This window comes from Mustela nigripes, chromosome 16 (genome assembly GCF_022355385.1).
Source record: "Mustela nigripes isolate SB6536 chromosome 16, MUSNIG.SB6536, whole genome shotgun sequence".
Taxonomy (NCBI): Eukaryota; Metazoa; Chordata; class Mammalia; order Carnivora; family Mustelidae; genus Mustela; species Mustela nigripes.
In genome coordinates, this window is record NC_081572.1 from 10,923,435 (window position 1) to 10,950,440 (window position 27,006).

The following is a 27,006-nucleotide window of genomic DNA, read 5'->3' on the forward strand; positions in this document are numbered from 1 at the left end:
ATTTATTCATACTTTGCCTCTCCTCCTTTATCATACTCCCTACTTTTTTCTTGCAGTTTTTTTTTCTCTTTCTTCTATTGATTGCTAAGAGTAGGAGAGAGGAAGGGAGAAAGGATCTGGAGACAGACACAAAGGGAATTAAGGAAGGTGTGTGCCTTAGAGTGTCATGCACATCCTGGTTCCCAGATGTATGTGTCGTTAGAGGCAGGCAACTTTTCTTTCCAGATATAGGAGAAAGTCCTCAAGATCCCAGGATTTTCACATTCTCCTTGCCCATCAATGACTCCCCAACCGTCAGCCCTCTGTGAATGGTCTCAGATTACCCTACCCTACAGAGCTTCCAAAGCCTGTGTCAGTTTTTATTTCAGCCTGTTCCATATTTTATTTTAGCCTGTTCCTCTATCCTTACATTTGTCCTGTGGCCTAAGCTAGGTTTAACTTTCAGTGGAACAGCTGAGAGGGAGCAAAGAAATGGCTTTATTTAGTGTTTCTGTCTTTCTTTTGTATTTCTTCTATCTCTTTAGCATCTCACCCAACCATAAGTGCTATGGAGTGATAGTAAATGGGATTAAAATAGAGTAAAGAATCTAATCAAACAATCCAATATGAATGGAGCCTGAATCATTTGATGAATAGTAGATGACAATATAAGAAACATAAATTTGATTTAGTTTATGGATTACATATCTACCTGATAGAATAAAACCAATTAAGTGCCTAGGATTCCAGATGTACAGTAGCACCAGGCATATGTTCTTTTCCTTTCTGTTATCATAATCAACATAATCTAACTGGTACCATTTTATGTTTATTGAATATTTATCGTGTACCAGGCACTATGCATGGAAGATGAAAGATTTCACTCATCCTTCAACACAACCCTAAAATACCCAAAAGTTTCAGGTTCAAAAGCTGAAACCTGGGATATGTACATTGATTAAAGTAATAGCTACTAAATGGTATAGATAGTATAAGCTCAATTAGGTAAGACGTAAAACCCATGCTGTCACTGTTACCATCTTTGCCTCTCTTCCTTACTCTACCCTTGTACCCTTTAACCTACTTCTGGAGACCTTGACTCAAGATAACCCAAGATACCTCCAACCTGACACAGTAGTTCATGATGAACCTTTCAGTTGTGGATGCTATGTTACCTGTTGGTCTAGCTTCTTTGGCTTTGCAATTTAGAGAAGATCCTTGTCCTCAATACTAATGCCAGGCTATACCCTAATCTTTGGAATCAGAAGATCTGGTGATAGGATCTAAGCATAGGTTAATTTACAAAATTCCTCAGGTGATGTTAATGTGCACCCAGGACTGGGAAGTAGTATTCTAGCTGATTCTCTCACATAACCATGGCTTCATGAGAGTGAAATCCCAGATCTTCCTATGCCCTGAGGATAAGATTTATTCAATCCTGTCAACCAAATTTAGAATTACAAACTGAATAAAACTGTCATACCTTGAAATATCTTTTTTTTTTCAGAATCAGAAATGTTACAAAAGAATATAAAGGAAAGCCTGATAAAATAGAAGCTTTGAAAGGTAAGGGGGGAAAAAAAGAAGATTTAGTTATTATATTGATACTGATTTGTGATTTTTAATTCTATATATTTTTTTAAGATTTTTTTTTTTTTGACAGAGAGATCACAAGTAAGCAGAGAGGCAGGTAGAAAGAGAAGCAGGCTCCTGCTGAGCAGAGAGCCCAATGTGGGGCTCGATCCCAGGACCCTGGGACCATGACCTGAGCCAAAAGCAGAGGCTTTAACCCATTGAGCCACCCAGGCACCCCTAATTCTATACGTTTTGCTCTTGGTGAGCAGCTACTGGTGGTATTTCAGATTTGAAATGAGTTATTTGGGCCACATGACAAAATTTCCCTTCTAACACATGCTTTGATGGAATAAAAGTTAGGAAAAAATTATTATGTTTTAGAATTTGATGTACTTGAAAGATGTGTAATAGTGAGGTAGTCTTGGGATTTTGGGGGGCGGGTTGGTTTCTACAAATTCAAATTTTTCTTCTGTCATTTCAAAGCTGTTGTAGATATTGTATATTTTTCTTTTGTGCAAAAAAGAGAAATTTATTTCAAAGGATTTGTTTGTTTGTTTGTTTTAGTTTGTTTTGTTTGTTACCATTAATCTGTTATTAGTCCATAAATATTAACATCCATCCTGCCATATTCCAGGCAATGTCAATAAACCTGGGAGTATTAGATATGTAACCTGCTGAGAAACCACATAATTTCAAAATTTCAAAACAGGGTAGACATATAAACTGATAAAAGCACATTTTATTTTTATTTTGAATGTAATAACCCATTGTATTAATATTTAGAGAACAAGGCCATTCAATGATATAAAAAGGCAGCCCATTAGCTCCATAATACAGTTTTATTTGTGATTTTGTTTTTCTTCCTGTCTCCCTACTATTTTCCCTTCCTTTCTTTCTCCCACCTTTTTTCCCTTTCTTTTTCTTCCTAGATTTGGTATTTGACATATATGAAGGTCAAATCACTGCAATACTTGGTCACAGTGGAGCTGGAAAATCAACACTGTTAAATATTCTTAGTGGGCTATCTGTTCCCACCAAAGGTAAGACTTTATTTTCCCAAAATCAGGTCAACATGTAAATCAGCTGTTAATATAAAGTCCTTCTGATTATCAATTACAAACACAGACAACAATGGAAAAGTGGAAGTTATAGTATTCATCGATAGAGGTATGTGATATTTAATTGGCATATATGAAATTTGAGTTGTTTATGAGAACCATTGTCATGGTCATTAGTTACTATTTGACATTTGAACTTGTACCTGTTAGCTTTTGCTGCATAACAAGCATCCCCCACATTAGCTAGCTTTATATAAAAAATGTTTTATTGTTTCTCATGATTCTGTGAGTTGACTGGCAGTGTTTCTCTCTGGGCTTCATTGGCTGGTGCTGAATGTTTTGGTGTGTCCTCACTCATGTATACAGGGCTTCAGTTAGGACTGCTGCTCCTCTCTGCTTACATGGACTTTCATCTTCTGAGAATCTGGTTGGGATTCTTCACCCAGGGATCCATGATCCCAGAAGCAAAGAGAAGGCTCATCCCAGTGCAGAGGCAATTTCACAGCCTCTGCTTGCGTCCCACTTGCTAGGATTCTGTTTGTTACATAAGCAAACCTAGGAAGGGGTAGATAAATGGATGACATCGTGATGGGAAAATCTGCAGATGGGGCATTTTTTTTTTCTTTCCAGTATACCACACAACTATAACAGAAGCTCATAACGCCTGAATTGTAAAAAGCTTGAAGAGAAAATCATGTGTCTAAGATGTAATTAACAAATTACAGTTTGTGTAATTTATTACAGTGATTCTCCATCTAGAAAGATCTTTTTGTAAGTGTTTATTTCAATTCTTGTTAGTTAGCATACAGTGCAGCATTAGTTTCAGGTGCACACTATAGTGACTCAACACTTCATACAACATCCAGTGCTCATCACAAGCACCAACCTTAAGCCCCATCACTTATTTCCCCCATCCGCCCAGACTTTTCCCTTCTGTTAACCATCACTGTATTCTCTAGAGTTAAGAGTCTGTCTAGAAAATCTTAATTCAAGTATTACCCTAATACTAACTTTTAACTTTTGTTATAGGTTCAGTCACCATTTATAACAATAAACTTTCAGAAATAAGTGACCTAGAGAATATCATCAAGCTTACTGGAATTTGTCCACAGTCCAATGTTCAGTTTGACTTCCTCACTGTGAAAGAAAATCTCAGGCTCTTTGCTAAAATAAAAGGCATTCAGTCACATGAAGTCGACAAAGAGGTACTAAATAGTTAGAACTAATGTACTGGTTAAAATGAGATTGTTGACTCTACGTGCATGGAATTCTTTAAGCTTTCATTAAATTATATTTGTGCAAATCATGTCTAAATGTTGGACCAAAAAAAAAAGTCTAATTTAGATAACAGCTAACATTTATGTATGATTTATAATGTGTCAAACATTATCCTTAATTTCAAATATAATAATTGATGTACTCCTCATAGCAACTTTATGAAATAGGTACATTATCATCCCCATTTTACACATGTGAAAACTGAAGTTCAACAGCAACTTACTTGCCCAAGATTACACAGCTAGTTAACATGGTATGGCTTCCAAATCCAGCCATTACATTAACCATTACACTTCATAGCCTTATATTTCCAAATTTAAGAGGAAGGGGGAGGGGTGGGAGGGAGGGAGAAGAAGGAAGAAGGAAGGAAAGGGAAAAGGGTGTTTGGGTGGCTCAGTCAATTAAGTCTCTGACTTTGGGTCAGGGTCCTGGGATCAAGCTACACATTGGGCTCCCTTCTTGGTAGAGAGCATGATTCTCCCTGTCCTGCTCTTGCAGCTGTGTGCTCTCACTCTCTCTCTCTCCCTCTCTCTCTGTCTCTGTCAGATAAGTAAATAAAATCTTTTTTTTTTTAAAAAAGAAAAGAAATCTTGCTTTGTGACATAAATGTCATTTGGCTAGATACAAAGAGTCTTGCTGGAATTGGAGATGAAAAATATTCAAGATGTCCTGGCTCAAAACTTAAGTGGTGGGCAGAAAAGAAAACTCAGCTTTGCAACTGCCATTTTAGGAGATCCTCAGGTAAGTCAGACTAAATTTAGAGATGAATTCAAATTTTTAAAAATGAAACTTCTAGTAGTAGTTCAAATCTTTTATTTGCAAAAAACACCTGTGATAAAGTAGTTGTGATAGAGCATTAAATATAATAACCTGGTCCTAACTATAATATCCTTTAAAATATATAAGCAATATGGTTTCTGCATGTTTTCTGGAAGAACTTCACTTTCCTGGAAATGCCCTTTATATACATCGATCCTTGGTAGGTTTTCCTATTGGATGAACCAACTGCTGGATTGGATCCCTTTTCAAGGCACAAGGTTTGGAATCTCCTGAAGGAGCGGAAAGCAGACCGTGTGATCCTCTTCAGTACCCAGTTCATGGATGAGGCTGACATTCTGGCTGGTAACTCTTGACTCCCGCTAAGTGTCCTGATGAGGTCTCTAGTAGGAGACTGGATTGGTATTCTCAGCAGTTGTATTTAATAATGTGGTCATCTAGGGGCGCCTGGGTGGCTCAGTGGGTTAAAGCCTCTGCTTTTGGCTCAGGTCATGATCCCTGGTTCCTGGGATCAAGCCTAGGATGGAGTGCTGCATCAGGCTCTCTGCTCAGCAGGGAGCCTGCTTCCCTCTCTGTCTCTGCCTGCCTCTCTGCCTACTTATGATCTCTGTCTGTCAAATAAATAAATAAAATTAAAATAATAATAATAATAATAATGATGATGATGTGGTCATCTAGCCTTATCTGGCAATCTGGACCACAGGTAATGACATGAACTGGGCCCAAAGAGTCACTCCCAACCCTTTCCATGTGTCTCCCCAAATTTTGTATCATTTGATTACACTGGGACATGATCTGCCAGGAAAGTCAGTTCTTGTAAAGTGAAAATCTATATTCTACTACATTAATCCCCTTACACAAAATTAAGGTGAATCAACTTGAAATATTCAAGTGATCTTGGTGTTTGGTCAATTAAAATAAATAATATAATGATAGTCTATATTAGAAGACATCTGTGCATAACCTCCCTGGCTGGATGGATGGCAAAATAATAGCCTGAAATACACAAATAAGTTAAAGGGTACCTGTTCCAATGAGTCTTTATTAAGCCCTGGATTTAAAGATGCAGAAGCTCCTGAATTCCAGCTAGATCATGATTACCTGTCTTTTTCTTGGGAAAGAATGGACAACTTCCTAACAAACTTTCTTCTTTGCTTTTTTCCATTTCAGATAGGAAAGTGTTTCTCTCCAAAGGGAAGCTGAAGTGTGCAGGTTCTTCTCTGTTCCTCAAGAAGAAATGGGGCATTGGATATCACTTAAGGTAGGACCATGTCAGGAGGCTGGGAAAATGAGAAATGAGCTAGAGGAGACACAATGCTTGACCCAGTACGTGACAGCACACAAGAAACTGTTGATTTGTTGCACAGAGATGTTTACATATCCATATGTGAAGATACTTGTGCACATATATGGAATTGCTGTGTGTATATGAGAGATACTGATGGGCAGATGTTAGAGATTGAAAAATGTAAGATAACTTGGGGTGCCTGCCTGGGTGGCTCAGGTGGTTAAGGTCCATCTCTTAATTTCCACTCAGGTCATGATCTCAGGGTTGTGAGAATATGAATCCTCATATGTGCATGCACTCTTTCTCTCTCTCAAAAAGAAAGAGAGAAAGAAAGAAAGAAAGACAAAAGACAAGAAAATATAAGATAACTTAACAAAAAAAATTGAGATAAATGTGGTAGAAAATGTATCTACAACACACTGTTTGTTAAGGAAGGTTTGTATTAAGGGAACTTTCACAACTGACAAATTGTTTCATACATCCCTACCCTCTCTCCCCCATCTGTTAACATCATTTTTTAAGTAGATCCTTGCTTCTCCTCCTCCTCCCAGCTATCCTCTTCTTGTGCTTCCTCTTCTTTCCATCCTCCTCATTTTATTTTTATCATCGTTTTGAATAGTAGGATATTCTAGCTGTTAATTGACCTCAGAGATAAGATACTTAACATTATTTTACTTAAATCCTTTGTCTATTGAGATAGAAACTCTTGTTACTTTTATTCTACAGATAAACATTTGGTTTCCCTAGGTTCATAAATGATAGAGCCAGAAATGGAGACTGGATATTTTTAACTTTGAAAACTAGTATCCATATCCATATTTTAAATTGATTTTTGATTTGCTCATGAATTGGTCAGTTTATCTGAAGTACAGCTCTGATTTAGACCATTGATATACCTTAAAAAGAAAAAAAAAAATACACGACAACAACAAAACAAAAAAACTTCAATGGTTCCATTTTACCTACTGGAATCCAGATTTTGTAGTCATGAAATGTTGGTGTGGCCCACCCCATCATGATTTCCTTATTATTTGCCTTTAACCAATTCAGTATCCTTTAGTCAAAAATAAAATGTTCATTGTTCATTGCACATGTCCTACCATGACCTACATTTCCCCTTGTTTGAGGTTATTTACTGAGCTTTTCGGATTTCTTAGACCCATTACCACTTGTTCAAGTCCTAAAGCATTATTTTGAATGCCATCTCATGTAGTCTTTATTAATCCTCCAGCTCTGTGTATTTTTCCAGTATTTCATTTCGTAAGCTACATTGTTTGAATTGCTTCTTGGAAATTAATTAAACTTTCCAAAACTGTTTTCTCGCTTATGAAGTGGGAATAACAATTCCTAGTTGCAAGTAAAAAAAAGTAAATGAAAAGTAAATGACATGGTGCCTAGCACATTAGCATGGCAACAAGATGTGTCCTCAAAATAAAAAACGCTCCTTAGGATCTCTGCCCAATTCACAAATCTCTTCATGGGCTCCTGGACAATACTTCGTGTAATTGCCTTCTTTCTTCTTCTAAATCAGGGTCAGCCAACTATGATCCATGGGCCAAATCCAGCCCACCTCCTGTTGCTGTAAATAATGTTTGATTGGAACACAGCCATACCCATGTGTTTAGATGTTGCTTGCATATGATGGCTTCCATGTTGCAACAGCAGTGTTGAATAATTTCAGTAGACATCTATCTCTACTGAAAAATAAAATAATAAAAAATAAAAAAATTAAAAAAATATTTACGACATAGTCATTTTCAGAAAAAGTTGGCTGACCTCCATTTCCAAGACATACACTCTTCGAGAGAGGATGTGTGAACTGCTCATGCCATCCTATTTAGTGCCCCACACAAATTCTTCTTAAGTGACCAAGAAGTATTTCTTAAATTATTCTTGTTTCAGGGGGCAGCAACCTCGTGGAGAACAACTATGCTTTTTTTGGTTTTTGCTTTATTCCCTCAGTGGGTTTCACAGCTTCTAAAAATAGCATGTATGCTCAGATGTTCTTAATACTTGCATAAATAGCATAATTTTAATATGAGCAATTGATCAAATAAAATAGGCATTTTTAAAGGACTTGCTAAGTGCAAACATCACTATTATTCAGTTCTTAGGATAACTTTAGCTGTTAATTTTTGCTGATGAGCAAATTACCCAGATAGGTTAAATAACACATTTCAAATGGTAAAACCAAAGTTAGAAGCCAAGCCACTACTAATATATTGTCCATTGCATACTTTATAAACTTGATTAATACATTTTTATTTGTTCTCCTATACTGGGGAGTTATCCACGGTATTTTTAAGTGGATAGACTGGTTTTCTATCTCTTTGCAGATGACATGATTGTTTACATGGAAAACCCAAAAGACTTCACCCCAAACTACTAGAACTCATACAACAATTCAGCAACATGGCAGGATACAAAGTCAATGTACAGAAATCAGTGGCTTTCTTATACACTAATAATGAAAATACAGAAAGGGAAATTAGAGAATCGATTCCATTTACTATAGCACCAAGAACCATAAGATACCTGGGAATAAATCTAACCAAAGAGGTAAAGGAACTGTATTCGTGGCTTTCTCTATAATATTTTTTCTTAGTCATAGTTCTGAGGTTAGCATACAAAAAAAGCAAAATTAGTGATCTCAACAACCCATACCCACATTTATCCACAATTAATTTCTATCTATAACCCATTTCCTTCACAGCACTTACCACTATTGTTAATTATTTCTTTATGCTTGTTTATTTTTTTTCTCCCTGTCTCCCCACTGGACAGTGAACTACATAAGAACAGGGCGGTGCTCTCTTTTTCATCATTGTACCCTCATCCTAGCATTTAGGGATATTTTTATCACAGACTAATAATTTAATAAATATGTATAAAAAAGTAAATTGAATAACTGAACCTGCTTTATGTCTTTGCCTGTCAAAAATTCCTTCTTCTTGACCAATACGATAATCCTATTAAGCCAACTTAAACTCCTTTGAAAAATTCCATTTTATATAGTCCTGTTTGTGTCCTTGATATCTGTACTCTGCCACTATTCTCCTTTTAAGGAATTGAGTGTTTATCAACCTTGTCTGGGCATTAGAACCTGAATGCCTAACCAATAGTTCTGATTAGCTCCCTTTGTTTTCTCCCATTACATTTATATGATCTGATTTTTTTATCCTCTTTTTTCATGTTTAAATGGCTTATCTCTTGCATTAGATTTTAATTGATTTTTTTTGATCTGCCAGAAGCTAGTAATTTTTGTCACGCCACTGGAGACTATGTCAAATAACATAGATTCTTTTTTTTTCAAACACCAGTTTGCAGTTGAATGAAACGCATGTTCAGGAAAATATAACATCACTTATTAAACAACACATCCCTGATGCCAAATTATCAGCAGAAAGTGAAGGAAAACTTGTCTACACATTGCCCTTAGAAAGAACAAATAGATTTCCAGGTAATGTACAAGAACACCACAAAATGAGATACATAAATAATATTCATAGAAATAATGATAATTCTTATATATTGAGAGCTCACAATGTGTTCAGCTATTTGAAACATGATGCAAAGAATAATACAGTAACTGAATGATTTTATTTACAGTGGGAAATATTATATTCTAATAGTTGTTTACAATGTCTGGTTATTTTAGGGAGCTTTTTTAGTCTTTCATTCCCTTTGTAGTACATAGCAAAATATTCTAGTGTTCATATATGTGAATATATTTCAAATGGTTGAAAACCTCTAGTTTAACCATTACAAATGGCTCTGTGATTCTTCTTTTCATAAGATTATTGTGATGACATTGGGGTTTTTAGGCCAATGCTTAAAAGATTTTTGTATGACCTTCTTTTGTGTGTGTGAGTGTGGGGGGGGCAGCTATTTTTGAATTATTTGTCAGGCAGATTGTGTCACTTCATTTCATGAGAGTTTGCTTCTGCAAGTTTACCTTGTTTCCTTTTTGGGAACATCTTTCACTTTTTCATTTTCCTTGACACTCTGTTGATGCCTAGGCACTAGATAAAGCAGACACCTCTTCCAGTCTTCAGAGACTGGCTTTCTGCAGGAGAAGACTTTAGTGATCAGCTTTGTCAGAGATTCTGAGCGCCCCCGTCAACTCTTTTGAAGCAGGAAGATGTGGTTTTGGTCAGGCCCCTCTATGGAGATTCAAAAGAGTGAGTTATAGCATTATGTAAACTAGAGTAATCAGGATAATGTGCTATTGGCAGAATGATCAACACAAAGATAGAACAGACCTGAGAACCCAGAAATAAACCTACACAGATATGCCTCACTGATTTTTGACAAAGGGGGAAAAGCAATTTAATGGATGAAGGATAACCTTTCCAACAAATGGAGTAAGTAGATCCACAGGCATAAAAGTAAACCTTTACCTAAATCTCCCACCTCATATAGAAATTAACATAATGTAAATCATGGACTTACATATAAAATGTAAAACCATAATTTTTTTTAAATGAATAAGAGAAAATCTGCAGGTTCTACTATAGACAGAGTTTTTAGACTGGACACCAAATTCATAGTTTATGAAAGGAAAAAAATTATAAGTTTTCCTCCATCAAAATTTAAAAATTGCTTTGTGAAAGATCCTGTTAAGGAGATGATAGAATGAGCTATAGACTGGGAGAAAGTATTCACAAAGTATGTATCTCACAGAAGACTGGTATCTGAACACATAGAGAACTCTGAAAACTCAACTGTAAAAAACAGACAACCCAACTGGAAAATGGGCAAAAGATAAGAACAGACAGTTCACTGAAGATGTGCAGGTGGCAGACACACATGAAAAGGTGTCCAGTATCATATGTCAGCAGGGAACTGCAAATTAAAACCATTATGAGGTTGCATTACATACTTAGCAGAATGGCTAAAAACTTTTTTTTAACACAGTGATTATATCCAATGCTGGCTAAGATGTGGACAAAATGGATCACTCCTACCTTGATGATGGCAGTGGAAAATGGCACAGCCACTCTGGGAAAAGTTTGCCATTCCTTTGAAACACTAAACCCTCAACTCCCATACAGCCAAATCATTTCACTACTGGATATTTATCCTAGAGAGATGAAAATATATTCACACAAAAACTGGTATATGAATGTTTGTAGCAGCCTTATTTGGAGTAGACAACAGCTGAAAGGATCCAGATGCCCTTTAACAAGTAAATGATTAAATTGTGGTACATTCATGACATGTAATACCACTCAACAATAAAAAGGAACAGGCTACTGACTGCCATATGCAACAACCTTGAGGAATAGTCAGGGAACTATTCTCAGTGGACATAGCCAATTCTAAAATATTGTATACTGTAGGGCTCAATTTATATAACATTCTTGAAATAACAGAATTCTAGAAATGGAGGGCAGATTAATAGCAGTCATGGGTTGGGAGAAGATGGGATCAGGAGTGATGGGTGTGCTGTCTATGAGTAGCATGATCTTTGTGGTGAGGGAAATGTTATGTTTCTTGATTGTATTAATATCAGTAGCATGGGTGTGATATCCTATAGTGGCTTTTTAAGATATTACCATTGGGGGAAACTGAGTGAAGTGTACAGATCGCTCTATTATTTTTTTAAGATTTTATTTATTTATTTGACAGACAGAGATCACAAGCAGGCAGAGAGGCAGGCAGAGAGAGAGGAGGAAGCAGGCTCCCCGCTGAGCAGAAAGCCCCATGCGGGGCTCAATCCCAGGACCCTGGGATCATGACCTGAGCTGAAGGCAGAGGTTTTAACCCACTGAGCCACCCAGGCGCCCCCTCTTTATTATTTTTTATAACCACATGTGAATCTAAAATTATCTCAGGGGACACCTGGGCAGTGTTGGGTAAGCATCCAACTCTTGATTTTGGTTCAGGTCATGATCTCAAGGTCATGAAATCAAGACCCATGTTGAGCTCTGGGCCGGATGGGGGGGTCTGCTTGGGATTCTCTCACTCTCTCCCTCTGCCCTTCTCCCTGCTTGCACTCTCTCTCTCTCTTTCTAAAAATAAAATAAAATAAAATAAAATAATCTCCAAAAAAAAGTTTAATTAAAAAAGAAAGAAAAAGTTAACTTATTATGTATGTTATTCAGAAGATTTACTCCCTGGTCATGGAGCACAAGGAGGGCTGCACTGGGTGGTTGAAGCAATTAGCTGGGCCATATGTGTGGTTAACAGACACATAAATTACCCCACAAAGTCATTCAAATGTCCATTTTATGGTGACAGCACAAGCGTTCCTTAGAGCCATAGGGAAAATGTTAATTGAACCTTAATTAATCTGTTCTCATACTAGTTCTAATTTAGAGGAGGCTTGTAAGATTTTAGGTGGAATGGAGAATGACACATAATGTTCACTAGCAGTTTGAATCTTGCTGCTTCTCTGCTTTTCTGTCTATCTTGCTCTCGCCAGGATGGAAAGCCTTTAATTAATCCTTTTGCCCAACGAGAAGCTGCAGGTGGAATCCTCAGGATGTATGTAATCATATTAAGATTTAAAATTAGCTTTTTATTCAAGCTTTGTTGAATTAGCTGTTATCATTCTGATATATGTAGGCAGGGACATTGTTTATTGTTGTAAGAATACCCGAAGTATTTTTGGTGATCAAACTGAGGAATGAGTAGATACAGAATTGCTTGCGGGAGACTGATTGCCCCTTCCCTACCATTCCAAGATACCCTAAGTCGGCTGTGTTTCTCTGTGAGATCTTGTGAATTTTTTCTTCCACAGTCAAAAGCTGAAAATTAAAAAATATGATTTATAATTTGTGTCCTTCCTTTAACAGAGATTTTTGGAACTGAAAAAAGCTCCTGCACCATCCAACTAATTCTCAAAAAAATTAGTTCTTTTCCTTCAGCTGGTTAAAACACAAATGGTTCTTTGGGACACCTGAGTGGCTCAGTGGGTTAAAGCCACTGCCTTCAGCTCAGGTCATGATCCCAGGGTTCTGGGATCGAGTCCCACATCAGGCTCTGCTCAGTGGGGACCCTGCTTCCTCCTCTCTCTCTCTCTATCTCTATTTCTCTCTGCCTGCCTCGCTGCCTACTTGTGATCTCTCTCTGTCAAATAAATAAATAAAATCTTTAAACAGACACACACACACGGATGGTTCTGGAAAAGAGTCTTCAGTTAATTCGGGTTAATTAGTATATGGGCTATAACACAATATACAATTACAAATAATGTACGGAATTTGAAGAACAAGGTTCCTTATTAGGAAATGTGAGTTTTAAAATGTCTGACCTATCACAAGTATGACTTCATACTTTTCATATATTTGTGCCTTTTAGTTTGAAAAGTGGTCCTCAGCTCACTTGTGATCTTTGTTGTTTTGATTTTCTGTTGTCTGTGTTCTGCAGCACTTTACAATGATCTGGATAGATGTTCTGATCTGGGAATTGAGAATTATGGTGTTTCCATGACAACCTTGAATGAAGTGTTCCTGAAACTGGAAGGGAAATCAGCTATTGATGAATCGGGTAAGCAAAGTGCATGAGAGTGATCACATAACACAATTTATAACAATGCAGTCTAGATTTCCATAAGACACAAGTCCTTTCCTGGACAGGGATGAGTAAAGCCAAAATGCATCCCTGTGACTTCTGTTACCTTTCCTGTCAGTGTTGCCTTGTTATTAGAGGTGACTCATTTTCTTCTAAACAGGGCTCCCTGCCTTCATCCTGCTTCCCAAGAGCAATTTCAGACAAAACATTGATTTTCAGTCTCTCTCTTCCAGCATTCTGATTACATCCTTTCATTGCCTGCTGGTCTCCCCAGTTTCTTTTTTTTTAATTATTTAATTTAATTTAATTTTTTTGTTAACATATAATGTATTATTTGCCCCAGGGGTACAGGTCTGTGAATCATCAGGATTACACATTTCACAGCACTGACCATAGCACATACCCTCCCAATGTCCATAACCCAGCCACCCTGTCCCTACTCCTCCTGCCACCCAGAAACCCTCAGTTTGTTTTGTGAGATTAAGAGTCTCTTATGGTTTGTCTCCCTCCCAATCCCATCTTGTTTCATTTTTTCCTTCCGTAGCTCCCACAACCCCCCGCCCTGCCCCTCCAATTCCTCATATCAGTGATACCATATGATAATTGTCTTTCTCTGATTGACTTATTCACTCAGCTTAATACCCTCTAGTTCCATCCACATTGTTGCAAATGGCAAAATATCATTTCTTTTGATGGCTGCATAGTATTCCATTGTGTGTGTGTGTGTGTGTGTGTGTATACATCTCCTTTATCCATTCATCTGTTGATTGACATCTAGGTTCTTTCCATAGTTTGGCTACTGTGGACATTGGTGCTAGAAACATTCAGGTGCATGTGCCCCTTCGGATCACTACGTTTCTATCTTTAGGGTAAATACCCGGTAGTGCAATTGCTGGGTTTTGGGTAGCTCTATTTTTCAGGTTTTTGAGGAACCTCCATGCTGTTTTCCAGAGTGGCTGCACCAGCTTGCATTTCCACCGACAGTGTAGGAGGGTTCCCCTTTCTTCACATCCTCACCAACATCTGTTGTTTCCTGACTTGTCAATTTTAGCCATTCTGACTGGTGTGTGGTAGTATCTCATTGTGGCTTTGATTTGTATTTCCCTGATGCTGAGTGATGTGGGGCACTTTTTCATTGTGTCTGTTTGACCTCCCTGATTTCTGATGAGAAGTCAGCTTTAGATCTTATTGACAATCTCTTGTGTGTGATGTGTTGTTTTTCTCCTGCTGCTTTCCAGATTCTGTTTTGGCGTCTGACAGCTTGACCCTGATATCTTTAGATGTTGATCTCTTTGCATTTATCCTGCTGGGAGTTTGGTGAGCTTTTTTGTATGTGTGGTTTGTGTTTTTCAACAAATGTGAGAAGTTTTTAGCCATTAATTTTTCAACGATACTTTCTGACCCTTTCTCTCTCAACTCTCCTTCTGGAACTTCCATTAATGTACGTGGTAGTGTATGTTACTATGCTTAAGAATGTCTCACATTTTTCTGGGACTTCATTTTATTTTCATTGTTTTTTCCTTCTGTTCTTCAAACTTAATAATCTCAATTTATCTTTTGTCACGTTCACTGATTTCTTTCCTCCACCAGGAGGTATTTGTTGAGCTTTTATTTTTTTTTTTCACTCATTTTATTATGTCAAGTTAGCCACTGTATAGTACATCATTAGTTTTTGATGTAGTGTTCAATGATTCACTAGTTGCATGTAACACCCAATGTTCATCACAAAATGTGCCCTCCTTAGTGCCTATCACCCGGTGACTCCATCCCCCCACCCCTCCTCCCTTCTGAAACCTTCAGTCTGTTTCCCAGAGTCCATAGTCTCTCACGGTCCATCTCCCTCTCTAATTTCTCCCCCTTCAGTTTTCCGTTCCTTTGCCTATGGTTCTCTGTGCCATTCCTTATAGTTCATATATGAATGAAACCACATAATTGTTTCTCTGCTTGACTTATTTGACTTAGCATAATCCCCTCCAGTTCCATCCATGTCGATATAAATGGTAGATATTCATTCTTTCTGAAGGCTGAGTAACATCCCATTGTATATATGAACCACATCTTTTTTTGTCCGTTCATCTGTTGAAGAGCTTTTATTTTTTCAGTCAATTTTTAAAATCGGTTATTATACATTTAAACCAAAAATTCCCAGTTGGTTATTTTAAATAAGTTTACACTTTTCATTATACACCCTATTTGATGACAGAGTATTGTAATACTTGATTTCTAAATGTGTCATTCAATATACAAATATGTACAAATATGTGTGGATTTCCAAGATACTTTTATTGATATTAAAATCATATTCCAGCACAGGCAAAATTCTGGAGCTCTCTCTATGGGATACAAGCCGACTGCCTAATTTCTCAACAATAGCAGATATCTCCCTGATTTTCAACTTGCTATCATTTTTTTGTTTATTTGGTTTTTGGGGGAGTTTCAGTTTCTCTACTCCTGGGAGGTAACCTGACTCTCCAGTCTTAACCATGGCTCACCATGTCTTGTGAGATCACTCCTCCTCACCCCCATACTCTAAATTAGTCTGTCAATGCCTGTATCCAGCCAAGATCTAGTCTCTCTTAGTCTGTCTTTCTCCACTCATTTGTCTGGTAGCCAGCCCCTACTGGATTTCCTTTACAAAGGAAAGCCCCATGTACCTTGATGATATCTTGCCCAAGACGCTATGGACCTGATATGTATCTTTCTTAGCTTTTCTTTACAATCTTCGGCCTTTGTTCCTAAGTATTTGGTGAAATTCTCATGGGAAAGAATTGGTAAAAGGTGTGAACTCAGTTTGTGACTTGGGTACCAGGCCACATATGACCAGAAGAGTTTGTTTAATGCTCTCTCCTCATTCAAATCTGAAGTTGTTTTTTTCTTCTTCTACCATGCCCCTAACATGAGAACACCCATATGTATCATCTCCTCTAAGGATGGCTCTTCCCTTTATGAAAATTTTTATTATTATTTTGCTTTCTTTGTGCTTTCATTTATCTAATAGGTTAAAAATAGCAGGTATTATTCTCTTGGGAAGAGAGGTGACCGTCTCTGGGGCACCTCGGGGGCATGATGTGATCATGCATATTTGTCATAACCTCTTTAATGTACTGTCTGTATCCATATGATCTAAGATCCCCTTTCTACTTTTGTTCAAGACATGAAACTTTATTGATGTTTCTAGCTCATAGCAGCAGCCAATAGCTCCACATAAAACTACAGTTTCACAGAAGATTGTGATATCGTTGCTAAAACATCTCCTCCAGGAAGCTCCAGAAGGTCCATCTGAAGTGGGATTTTGTGAATTGCTTTTTTTTTTTTTTTTTTTGTATTTTGTAGATATGGCCACGTTGGGAGAAGCACAGGCAGAAAGAACTGGAGACACAGAGAGGCTTGTTGAGATGGAACAAGTTCTCAGCTCACTCAATGAGACGACAAAGACCATAGGGGGCCTGGCTCTCTGGAAACAGCAAATCTGCATGATTGCACGTGTTCACTTCTTGAATTTAAAGCATGAAAGGAAAGCTCTCTTATCTCTGTGAGTGTCAGAGGGCCACAGATGGTTTTTCTTTTCTTTTTTTTTTTCCCAATCAATACATTAAAAAACAAATCTGAGATGTAAAATCAAGAGAAGATAATGAAAAAATAAAATAAATATCTGCACCTACAAAACTGGATAAAGAATAATACCCCAGTTTGGTTAATGGTTTTGGTGGTTATCATTGGCAGTCTAGCAGGGGAAATTTGTCACGTTTTTGAAGTGAATTTTCAGGAAAAAGTTCAAGTAATGTAGTTTTCCTGTGTTATTCCATCTCTTTCAAATTTTCCACTGGGTAGGTGACTGAAACAATGGGATGCAAATTTATGTTCTGCACCCCTCCCCAGCATATCCATATGCCCATGCCTTATTTTGAGTATTGTACAGTAATGCTCCTGACACTTCCCTGGATGTCCTGATGCTCCCACTGGGTTCCACTTGGTCTTACCTAAATGTCATGACTTCCCACCAGCTCTCCTAAGTGTTGCTAGTTCACTCTCCATGCTTCCTTTCTTTTTTTAAAAGATTTTATTTATTTGACAGACAGAGATCACAAGTAGGCAGAGAGGCAGGCAGGGGTGGGGGAGCAGGCTCCCTGCTGAGCAGAGAGCCCGATGCGGGGCTTGATCCCAGGATCCTGAGATCATGACCTGAGCCAAAGACAGACGCTTAACCAACTGAGCCACCTAAGCACCCCCTATACTTCTTTTATTTATTTATATATCTAAGTGACAGAGCATGAGCAGGGGGAGTGACAGCCAGAGGGAGAAGCAAGCTCCCCACTTAGCAAGGAGCCTGATGTGGGACTCAATTCTAGGACACTGGGATCATGACCTGAGCTGAAGGCAGATGCCTAACTGACGGAGCCATCCAGGCGTCCCTCATTCCCCCGTACTTCCTGTGTGCACACTGGCCACTATCCCCGCTCCTCTGAATCACATCCCCTCTCACTGGCTCACTTGTGTCTGTGGCACTTTGGCTACCAATCAGTACCTCGTCTATGAATACTTTGATGAAGCATCAAAAAGATAGGACACTTGTTAGCACATAATAGAGTCTCCATAAATACTCATAAATAAGAAAGTAATGGGATTCATTAAGAGTCTATGAAAAGGAGAGAGCATGATTTAAGAAAAACCTTTATTATTTATCTTGCAACCTTGTATAACAACGTCTGGAGAGATGCTGGGCATTTAGCAAGAATTCAAACAAGCGGTAACATTGTAAAACAAGAAATTAGGAACAGAGAAAAGTTTTGAAGCAAGGTATAAGGATGGAATGATAAAAATTTTCAACCGAGGGGTAACTGGGTGGCTCACTTGGTAAAGCATCTGACTCTTGGTTTTGGCTTAGGTCATGCTCTCAGGGTCGAGAGATCAAGTCCTGTGCTGGGCTCTGTGTTCAGCAGGGAGTCTGCTTGGGGATTCTCTCTCTCTCTCCCTCTACTCCTCCCCACCAGACTCATGCCCTCTCTCTGTCTCTCTCTCTCAAACTAAAAAAAAAAAAAATTTTTCAACTTCCTTGAAATGGTGACTACAAGAGAATAAAGAATAATTGAAAATTTGAGCTCGGTGACTAAAGAAATCCTGCTGTCACTGACAGCAATAGGGACTATCTGAAGAGGAGTAGCTGTGAAGAAAATGGAGTCCAGAGCATTGATGGATTAACTAGCAGGAAGGGAGAGCAAAGAACTGGAGTCTCAGGAGAGAAGACCAATCTGCAGGCACAGTTCAAGGACACCTGACCCTTGAAACTGTGTGGGATAAGCCATAGCCTAAGAGTAAGAAGAGAAGGAACCAAGGATAAGTGTCCATTTTGTCATCTTTAATCCAGAGGTGGGAAAGGGGCAGAAACTCAAGAAATGAATCAGAGAGTCTAAAATATTTTGTTTTCCTTATATAGGAGCCTTTTCAAAATCTGCATCTTTTTCTTCTTCTTAATTTCTACCATTGTCTCTTTTAAAAGTCACTGAATTGTTTCTACAATCATAAGGTATTTGCCAGACGGAAACCTGGAAACCATTTTTATCTTCTTTTTACTGAGAATAAATAAGCCCCAAGACCTCCACAAAGCCATGAGGATTACAAACATGGTTGCTAGCAAGTTAAAACTAGAAACTACTTCTCTATACTCTACTAGAATTAATTCCATAATTTTCATAATCTCTTGATCTCATCACATCATCATCCACTCAGTTCTGAAAGGTTCAGAAATGACTGTGCATTCACGCTGGCCCTTTTCTCCTGGGTAGGCTCTTGATTCTAGGAGTTGGAATTTGCCCTCTTCTTTTGAGGACTATCCACAACAGAATATATGAAATGAGCTACACTTGGGAGCTTTCTCCGCATTTATACTTCCTTGCTCCTGGACAATCACCACACGATCCTCTCACTCAATTACTGATCATCAATACAACAGGTAATGATGGGGTGTGTACTCCATTCCTAAACACATTCCCTGTTACGAGCATTACTTAGAAAACATAAAATGTGAGAGAAAAAAATGAGCTTTGGGCTTCTTCAGCATAAAACCACTCATGAGTCTTGAGGGTGATGAGTACAAGCCCAAAATGGAGAAGGAACTAGGGAAGGATTTGCTGAGGAGAAATAAATTTTTTGGTGGCTGTGTGCAAAATGAAATGCTTACAATTCAGTGGGTTTGAGTGTATTTCACAGAATTGTGTGACCATCGTTACAACTTATTTTATGACATTTTCATCTCAAAAAAGAAATTTCATACTCACTAAGTACTCACTCCCATTCACTTGTCCCCTGCTCAGAGAAAGCACAAGTTTTCTTTTTGTTTCCATGGATCTGCTACTTTGGACATTTAACATAAGTAGAATTATGCAATGTAGGTTCTTTTATGACTGACCTCTTTCACGTAGTATGATGTTTTCAAGGTTCATCTATGTTGTAGCATGTTTTAATATTTAATTTTTTAATTGTGGAATAATATTCTTTCCTGGGACTGTGCTACATTTTATTTATTATTCATCAGTTGATGGTATATTCCTCCAATAACTGGCTATTATGAATATTGCTGCTATAAAAGTCCAAGTTTTTGTATGTACATACTTTTTTTTTCATCTCCTTGGGGTATAAAACCCAGGGGTCATATGGTGACAGTATTTAGCCTTTTGAGGAACAGCTAAACTCTTTTAAAGTGACTATCCCAATTTATTGTTATGCTAAAAGTTTGTGAAAACTCCAGTTTCTGCACATTTTCACCCAAATTTGTTATTTCCTTTTTTGGTCATACCCCTTTTCGTGTGAATCAAGTAGTATCTTGTGGTTAGATTTGCATTTTGCTAGTAACTAGTGACCTTAGGCATCTTTTCATGTACGTCTTTTCATTACTGACCATTGTATATCTATCTTTGGAGAAATGTCTTTTAAAATATGGGTTGTATGTCCTTTTTATTGAATCCTAAGTGTTCTTTATATATTCTAGATACATGTCTCTTCTTAGATGCAATAGATCCTCACTATTCACAGATTCTGTATTTGCAAACCTATCTAGTCAGGAAAATTTATTTGTGACCCCAAAACCAATACTCTTGGCTCTTTCATAGTAAGTCACAGACATGCTCAGAGAAATGAAAAATTGGAGTTGCCTGATGCACAATTTCTAGCTGAGGTAAACAAGATGATGGTCTGCCTTGTTCTTTCAGGTCTCACACTATACATAAATATCCTTTCTATAGTCCATTTAGGGCAATGTTTTTCACACTTTCTTGCTTTTTTGGGTGATTTTGCTGTTGAAAATGACCCCCAAGAGTAGGGTCGAGGTGCTTTCCAGTGTCCCTAAGTAGGGAAGGCTGTGAGGTAACTTACAGAGAAAATATATGTGTCAAATAAACTTTGTTCAGGCATGAGTTATAGCTCCATTGGCTGTGAGATCAATGTTAATGAATCAACAATATATACACCAAAACATAAAAATATGGTGATATATTGATTGATCAAAGAAACTGTTGTGACCAGAAGCTCACAGGAACTGAACCTTGTGTTTCTCTTCAGAGCAATAATTGAGAATTCACTAATTCCATGTTTGTGGTGATGTTAGAGAATATATGTACCATGAATAATAAGAATCAATGGCAAATATTTTGCAAATATTTCACCTCACCCTGTAGATTGCCTTTGCATTTTCTCATTGGTGTCCGTTGAAACATAATGTTTTAATTTTTATGAGGTGTAACTTGTTTTTTTTTCCCTTGCTTGTGCTTTTGGTGTCATATCTAAGTAAGCTTTACCTAACCCAAGATCACAAAGATTTACTTCTATATTTCCCTCTAAGGTTTTTATACTCTTAGTTCTTACATGTAGGTCTCTGATCCATTTTGAGTTAATTTTTTTGTATGGTGTGAGGAAGGGATGCAACTTCAATAGCTATCCAGTTATCTTCCTAGGAGGGTCTGGACACCAACCTTTCTCATTCCTTCCAGTCCCATGTTGCAGAAACTCCATCCCAGGCAGTGAGAGGTCTGGAGTTCTCTTCGTCCAACCACCCCCTACTCATAAGTTGGAAGCTCTATCCTAGGCACAAGTTCTTGACTAGATCCAGTCAGAGGGGATCTTCTGTCATACTAATCAATGACAGGGAATGAAGGTGTAGGTTTTTTTACTCAAGTGCCATTATCTTAGTGTTCTTACCCAGATTTATTAGATTATCTTAAATAAATGTGGAGGTTTTTTTCTTTTTTCATTTTCTGTATGCCCTTAAGGCAGTCAGGAGATTTTTTTTTTTAAAGATTTTATTTATTTGACAGAGAGAGAGATTACAAGTAGGCAGAGAGGCAGGCAGAGAGAGAGAGGAGGAAGCAGGCTCCCTGCTGAGCAGAGAGCCGGATGCGGGACTCGATCCCAGGACCCTGAGATCATGACCTGACCCAAAGGCAGCGGCTTAACCCACTGAGCCACCCAGGCGCCCGGCAGTCAGGAGATTTTAACTTATTGGATTTTTAGTGATTTTCACAAGTTATGGTTGCCTTTCTAGGGGAAAGTCCACAAACCTCTCCATGCCTTCATCCAACAAGCTATCTTCCCAATTCAAGACACATTTTGAAAGTCAGTTAATAAGGTAGCAGTAGTAAAATGAGATTCAGCCATTTTGGTTGTTAATTACTGGAGATTATCTGTGTCACTAAAACTTGAATTGTTATGGCCATTCAATGCAATATTCTAGGGGAAAACATCTATTCTAAATGCCATATGGTGGTAAAAAAGACTTTCACCTTTCACATTAGCAGTAATCAGAAGCAAATAAATATAAAGTAAATTGAATGACAAGTGAATAGACTTAATTCAAAGTAGCAAGTATGTTCTGATGTAGAAAAATATCCTGACCATATTACAGTAAGGATCACATAATGACATTAATTATAATTTTACTATACAACCTGATATTGATTTTCTAAGTTTTGTGATATACCTATCTACAACTCAGGGGCAAGCATTGATGACTTTATACATTCTGTGGAGCATCAGAACATAGCTTTGGAAGTGGATGTATCTGGAACCAAAACTGGCATCGATGACCTGTCTTATAATGGAGCCATCATTGTATCTGGTAATACAGAGGTATGCTGGTTTCTGTTTCATAATGTTTCCCAAAGGTGTGGAAAAGCTAATATAATACCAGTGTACTCAGTTCTCCCCTTTAGGAAATAAAATGAAAAGCAAATACTGCTTTTATTACTTAATGAGTGGCAGTCATTAATATGATGAATAATTCATACCTCAGTCATTGTCTACCAATACAAATGACATGTATTAGCAAAATAAATACTATATAATACCCACTGTCAAGTGCATATTTGAGTCCAAAGATCTCAGATTTCCTCTCAGTGATTTTACTATACATATATTGTGAAACCTCTGTTTTATTCTTTTAAAGATGTTATTTATTTATTTATTTGACAGACAGAGATCACAAGTAGGCAGAGAGGCAGGCGGGGGGGCGGGGGAGCAGGTAGAGCAGGCTCCCTGCTAAGCAGAGAGGCCAATGCGGGGCTCTATCCCAGGACACTGGGATCATGACCTGAGCCGAAGGCAGAAGCTTTAACCCACTGAGCCACCCAGGCACCCCTGTTTTATTCTTTAACAGTAATAATTGATTCTAGCCTTAAGCCAGACATCTGGTGTCTTGAAAATAAGATACAGCCTACGAATATGTTTTGTTTTCCTTACACAGTGTGTGTTTTTTGCTTTATTTGACATCATTTTAAAAACATGATCTTCTTGTTAAAATATTGAATTTTGGGGCACCTGGATGGTTCAATTTTTAAGCATCTTCCTTCAGCTCAGGCTGGGATTCCAGGGTCCTGGGATCGAGTCCCACATCAGGCTCCCTGCTCGGCAGGAGCCTGCTTCTCCCTCACCCACTCCCCGTTTGTGTTCCCTCTCTCACTGTCTGTCAAATAAATAAATAAAATCTTAAAGAAAATAAATTGAATTTTGACCTCTTCAGAAAAAAAAAAAATCTTTAAGAATTTATAACCTTTCTTTTTTTATTTTAGAATTACAGTTTTTCATTAGCATGTAATACCAAAAGACTAAATTGCTTCCCAGTTCTTATGGATATTATTAGTAATGCACTACTTGGAATGATTATACCATCAGCACATATCCAAACTGACAGAAGTACCTTTATAGTGGTAAGTATATTGACTCTCCTCCATAAGGATCTGGTGGAGATCACTCTTCTAAGTGCTGTGATCTTGTTCTTATTGAGTAAACTACTGAATAATAAATCACCATTTGGATTCATGCTAGCTCCTGGTTTTGAAAAATCAATACACTTTTACAGCTTCAATTTTTTAAATAATCTCTATACCCAACATGGGGCTTGAACTCTCAACCACAAGATCAAGAGTCACATGCCCTACTAACTAACCCGGCCAAGTTCCCCTAGAGTTTCAAATTTTTTAAGGCAAAACAGAACTAACAAAATATTTTTCGAAGAGAATGGGACAAAAATGAACTTATGCGGCACTGAGACTAGCGCAAAAATAGCAAAAGATGGACTGAAGGAAAGGAAGGAGGGAAGGGGGTAGGGGGATAGAGAGGAAAAGAAGTTGAAGTCTTAGTAGTACTTTTAGAAATGCTACAAAAGGAGAAAAATTTAGGACAAAGTTCAGGCCAAAATTGCAGACTGGTTACATTAGAATTACTCCAATTTCTTGTAATAAATAGTCATTATCTGAGCCAACTCTAGACCTACCAAACCAGCTTTTTCATACCTGGGGGAGGCATTGGGGACGGGGTGGGGGTGGGGATCCCAGGTGATTAGATTATATACCATCTTGTAAGTTTGGAAACCAGAATACCTATTAGAGTTTGTAACTATTCCTTTTTTATTATTTCCTAAATATATTTCTTCCTCTTAGAGAGTTCTTCGAACACAGAGACCATATTTTTAATACTACAAAGTAATTTTGTACCTGAGATAGGGCCTGGAACATGATAAGCAACTAATTAATTTATTTGTTAAATGCATAAATGAATGTCAGAGGTCAGCCAATTATCTATATTCCATACCACTATAGGGTTTTATATACGGGTTTTATCTATGGCCAATCCACTATTATTTTTATACACTCCTGCAAGATCTTGAGTTAATTTCTTACAACATACGTCAAGTCATGGTGTGTTCAGAAAATAAAAATCCCTTTCATTAAGAATGTGTACGAAGGTAAATCATTAAAGCAAAAATTCTAATTCTCCATTAAGTATTAGTTGATTTTAGAACCTACTCTATGGTTCATTTCATTAACCTCCTATCAGTTTTCTAGTTTCTGAGGGAGGATACAAACTGAGTAATTTGCCTTGAGCTTCCATCTATGAAAACATTCTGTTTTAGCCACAGGAAGTTTGACACCAGCCACTTTAATTAACCTTGTATTTAGGTGCCCAACATCTGAACTTTGATATCTCCAGCAACTCATTTCCTGTTCTATTTGAATTTACCTATTCACTGCTCAAGTAATAGTCTTCCATAGCTTTAGATCTTGTGTCTGTCCTGCTCAAAGTCATGGGCTTACCACTGAGTACTGAACCCACCCAGCTTGTAAGGTGTTCTGAAAAGGTCCTGTCAATAAGCCCAGATTTCACCTTCCCGTAGTTAGCAAGGGTTTCTCTCACGGTCAGGTTGAAGAGGACCAGACTCTGCTTACAACTTTTTTCAGTAATATGTGTAATCAAACACTACCTAGGTAGATCATGAAAGTAACATGGGAACTGCTTTCAGGAGAGTCTGTGAATCTTCGGTCCTCAAAGATTTTTCCAAACAGGAGCAACAAATGTGTGTGGCCAAGGTCAAAGGTTTTTCTTGGAGATTTCACTTCCCCTTCTCAGACTGTAATTTATAACTCTTTTTTGAACCTTCGAGCAGTGTTTATCTGATTTCGAGGTATACCTAGACAGATACTGATCATCACTGTGCCAATAAAACATCTGATAGGATTTTTTTGACTCAAGCTATCACATTTGAAATAATTAAATAGGAGTTAAAAATGGAATGTGAATGATCATTATTTATTGTTTACTGTAAGAGATGCATAATGTAAGAAAATGACAAACCTTAATCCTTTTTTATCTTCCAACTCTGTCATATTATCAATTCATTCACCTTCTTTGAGTCATTTTCCTTACCCATGAATTGGGATAGAAAGCCAAGAGTTAAGCTTCAAATTTGGAACCAAAAATGGATAAGGAAAGAGTTTGGGGACCTAAGGGAAGAGTGTATATCATTAGTTTAATATTTTTTAAAATGTATTCCAGAAAACAAATTTTGAATCTGTTATTCAGCTCATTGTATTCTTTGCATTTTCAGGACAGAGAGAGTAGTAGTCCATACGAATTCCAAGTATATACCATATTCTGGTTGATTTTGATATCCTCATGTTCTCCTTATATTGCCATGAGCAGCATTGATGATTATAAGGTAATAATTAAACCTTCATTATTTTGTACAGATAGAAGCTGAAGGTAATATAATTATAGGATTTTCCTTTGGGCTATTCATGCATGTTTAACAGAGCAGCCAACTCAGCAAGAAGTCCTAAGATATAACGTTTTTTTTTTTTTAAGATTTTATTTATCCATTTGAGAGAGAGAGTGAGAGAGAGCATGAGAGGAGAGAGAGTCAGAGGGAGAAGCAGACTCCCCGTGGAGCTGGAAGCCTGATACGGGACTCGACCCTGGGACTCTAGGATCATGACCTGAGCCGAAGGCAGTTGCTTAACCAACTGAGCCACCCAGGCGTCCAACATTTTTTAAGTCTTTATAAATATAGGGATAAATATATAGATTGCAGATAGAGAATGATTCTAAAATTTACACAGAGCCTAGAACAGACAAAACTTTGAAAAAGAAAAAAACAATGTTGGGTGAGTTATGCTTCTGACTTCAAGGCTTACTACAAAGTTATAGGAAAGAAGAATGTGTTGTATTTATTTAGGAGAGTAATATGGGCATATGAAATGAAATAGACCACTTAGATATTACCAGTTGATTTTCAGTAAAATCAGGGAATTCAGCAAATTTTACCAGAACAACCTGATACTGATATATGAGGAAAGAAAATTTTTCTCAACACTCACCTCATGCCATATACAAAATTATTTTGAAATAAATCATAGGTTTTGTGGTAGGCAGTTATTTCCTAGATGGGACAGAATAAGCATATGCTTCAAAGAAAATGAGAGCTTGAAACTCATCAAAGTTAAAACCTTATTCTTTGTAAAACACCAATAATAAAGTAAAAAACTTTGCCGGGAGAAAAATATTCACACACTCGTACATTTAACAAAAGCCTTGTATCACGCTTGTGTTGGCAGCACAGAAATTAGATTGGGAAGATTTGCAGAAGCGTAACAGTGTCCCTACACAATGTCACAAAAATCTGTGAAGCGTGCCATCTTAAAAAAATATTATGTCAAGAATATAAAGAACTTTTAGTAATAGAAGACAGCCTAAATTTAAAGATAGCCTAAT

General features: G+C 37.5%; 1 protein-coding gene across 2 annotated transcripts in view; it reads left to right on the plus strand.

Moving 5' to 3' along the window:
• The window catches only part of ABCA8 (ATP binding cassette subfamily A member 8), a 68,720-nt gene that overhangs the window by 21,368 nt on the left and 20,346 nt on the right, over positions 1-27,006 (plus strand). For both annotated transcript variants that reach the window (XM_059380070.1, XM_059380069.1), the window contains exons 11-23: positions 1,487-1,545; positions 2,484-2,594; positions 3,642-3,817; positions 4,512-4,631; positions 4,874-5,012; positions 5,838-5,928; positions 9,276-9,415; positions 13,330-13,449; positions 16,807-17,005; positions 19,257-19,423; positions 22,457-22,590; positions 23,529-23,666; positions 25,844-25,954. In XM_059380070.1, coding sequence (XP_059236053.1) covers positions 1,487-1,545; positions 2,484-2,594; positions 3,642-3,817; positions 4,512-4,631; positions 4,874-5,012; positions 5,838-5,928; positions 9,276-9,415; positions 13,330-13,449; positions 16,807-17,005; positions 19,257-19,423; positions 22,457-22,590; positions 23,529-23,666; positions 25,844-25,954 — 1,705 coding nt within the window. The remainder of the gene's footprint in view (positions 1-1,486; positions 1,546-2,483; positions 2,595-3,641; positions 3,818-4,511; positions 4,632-4,873; positions 5,013-5,837; positions 5,929-9,275; positions 9,416-13,329; positions 13,450-16,806; positions 17,006-19,256; positions 19,424-22,456; positions 22,591-23,528; positions 23,667-25,843; positions 25,955-27,006) is intronic.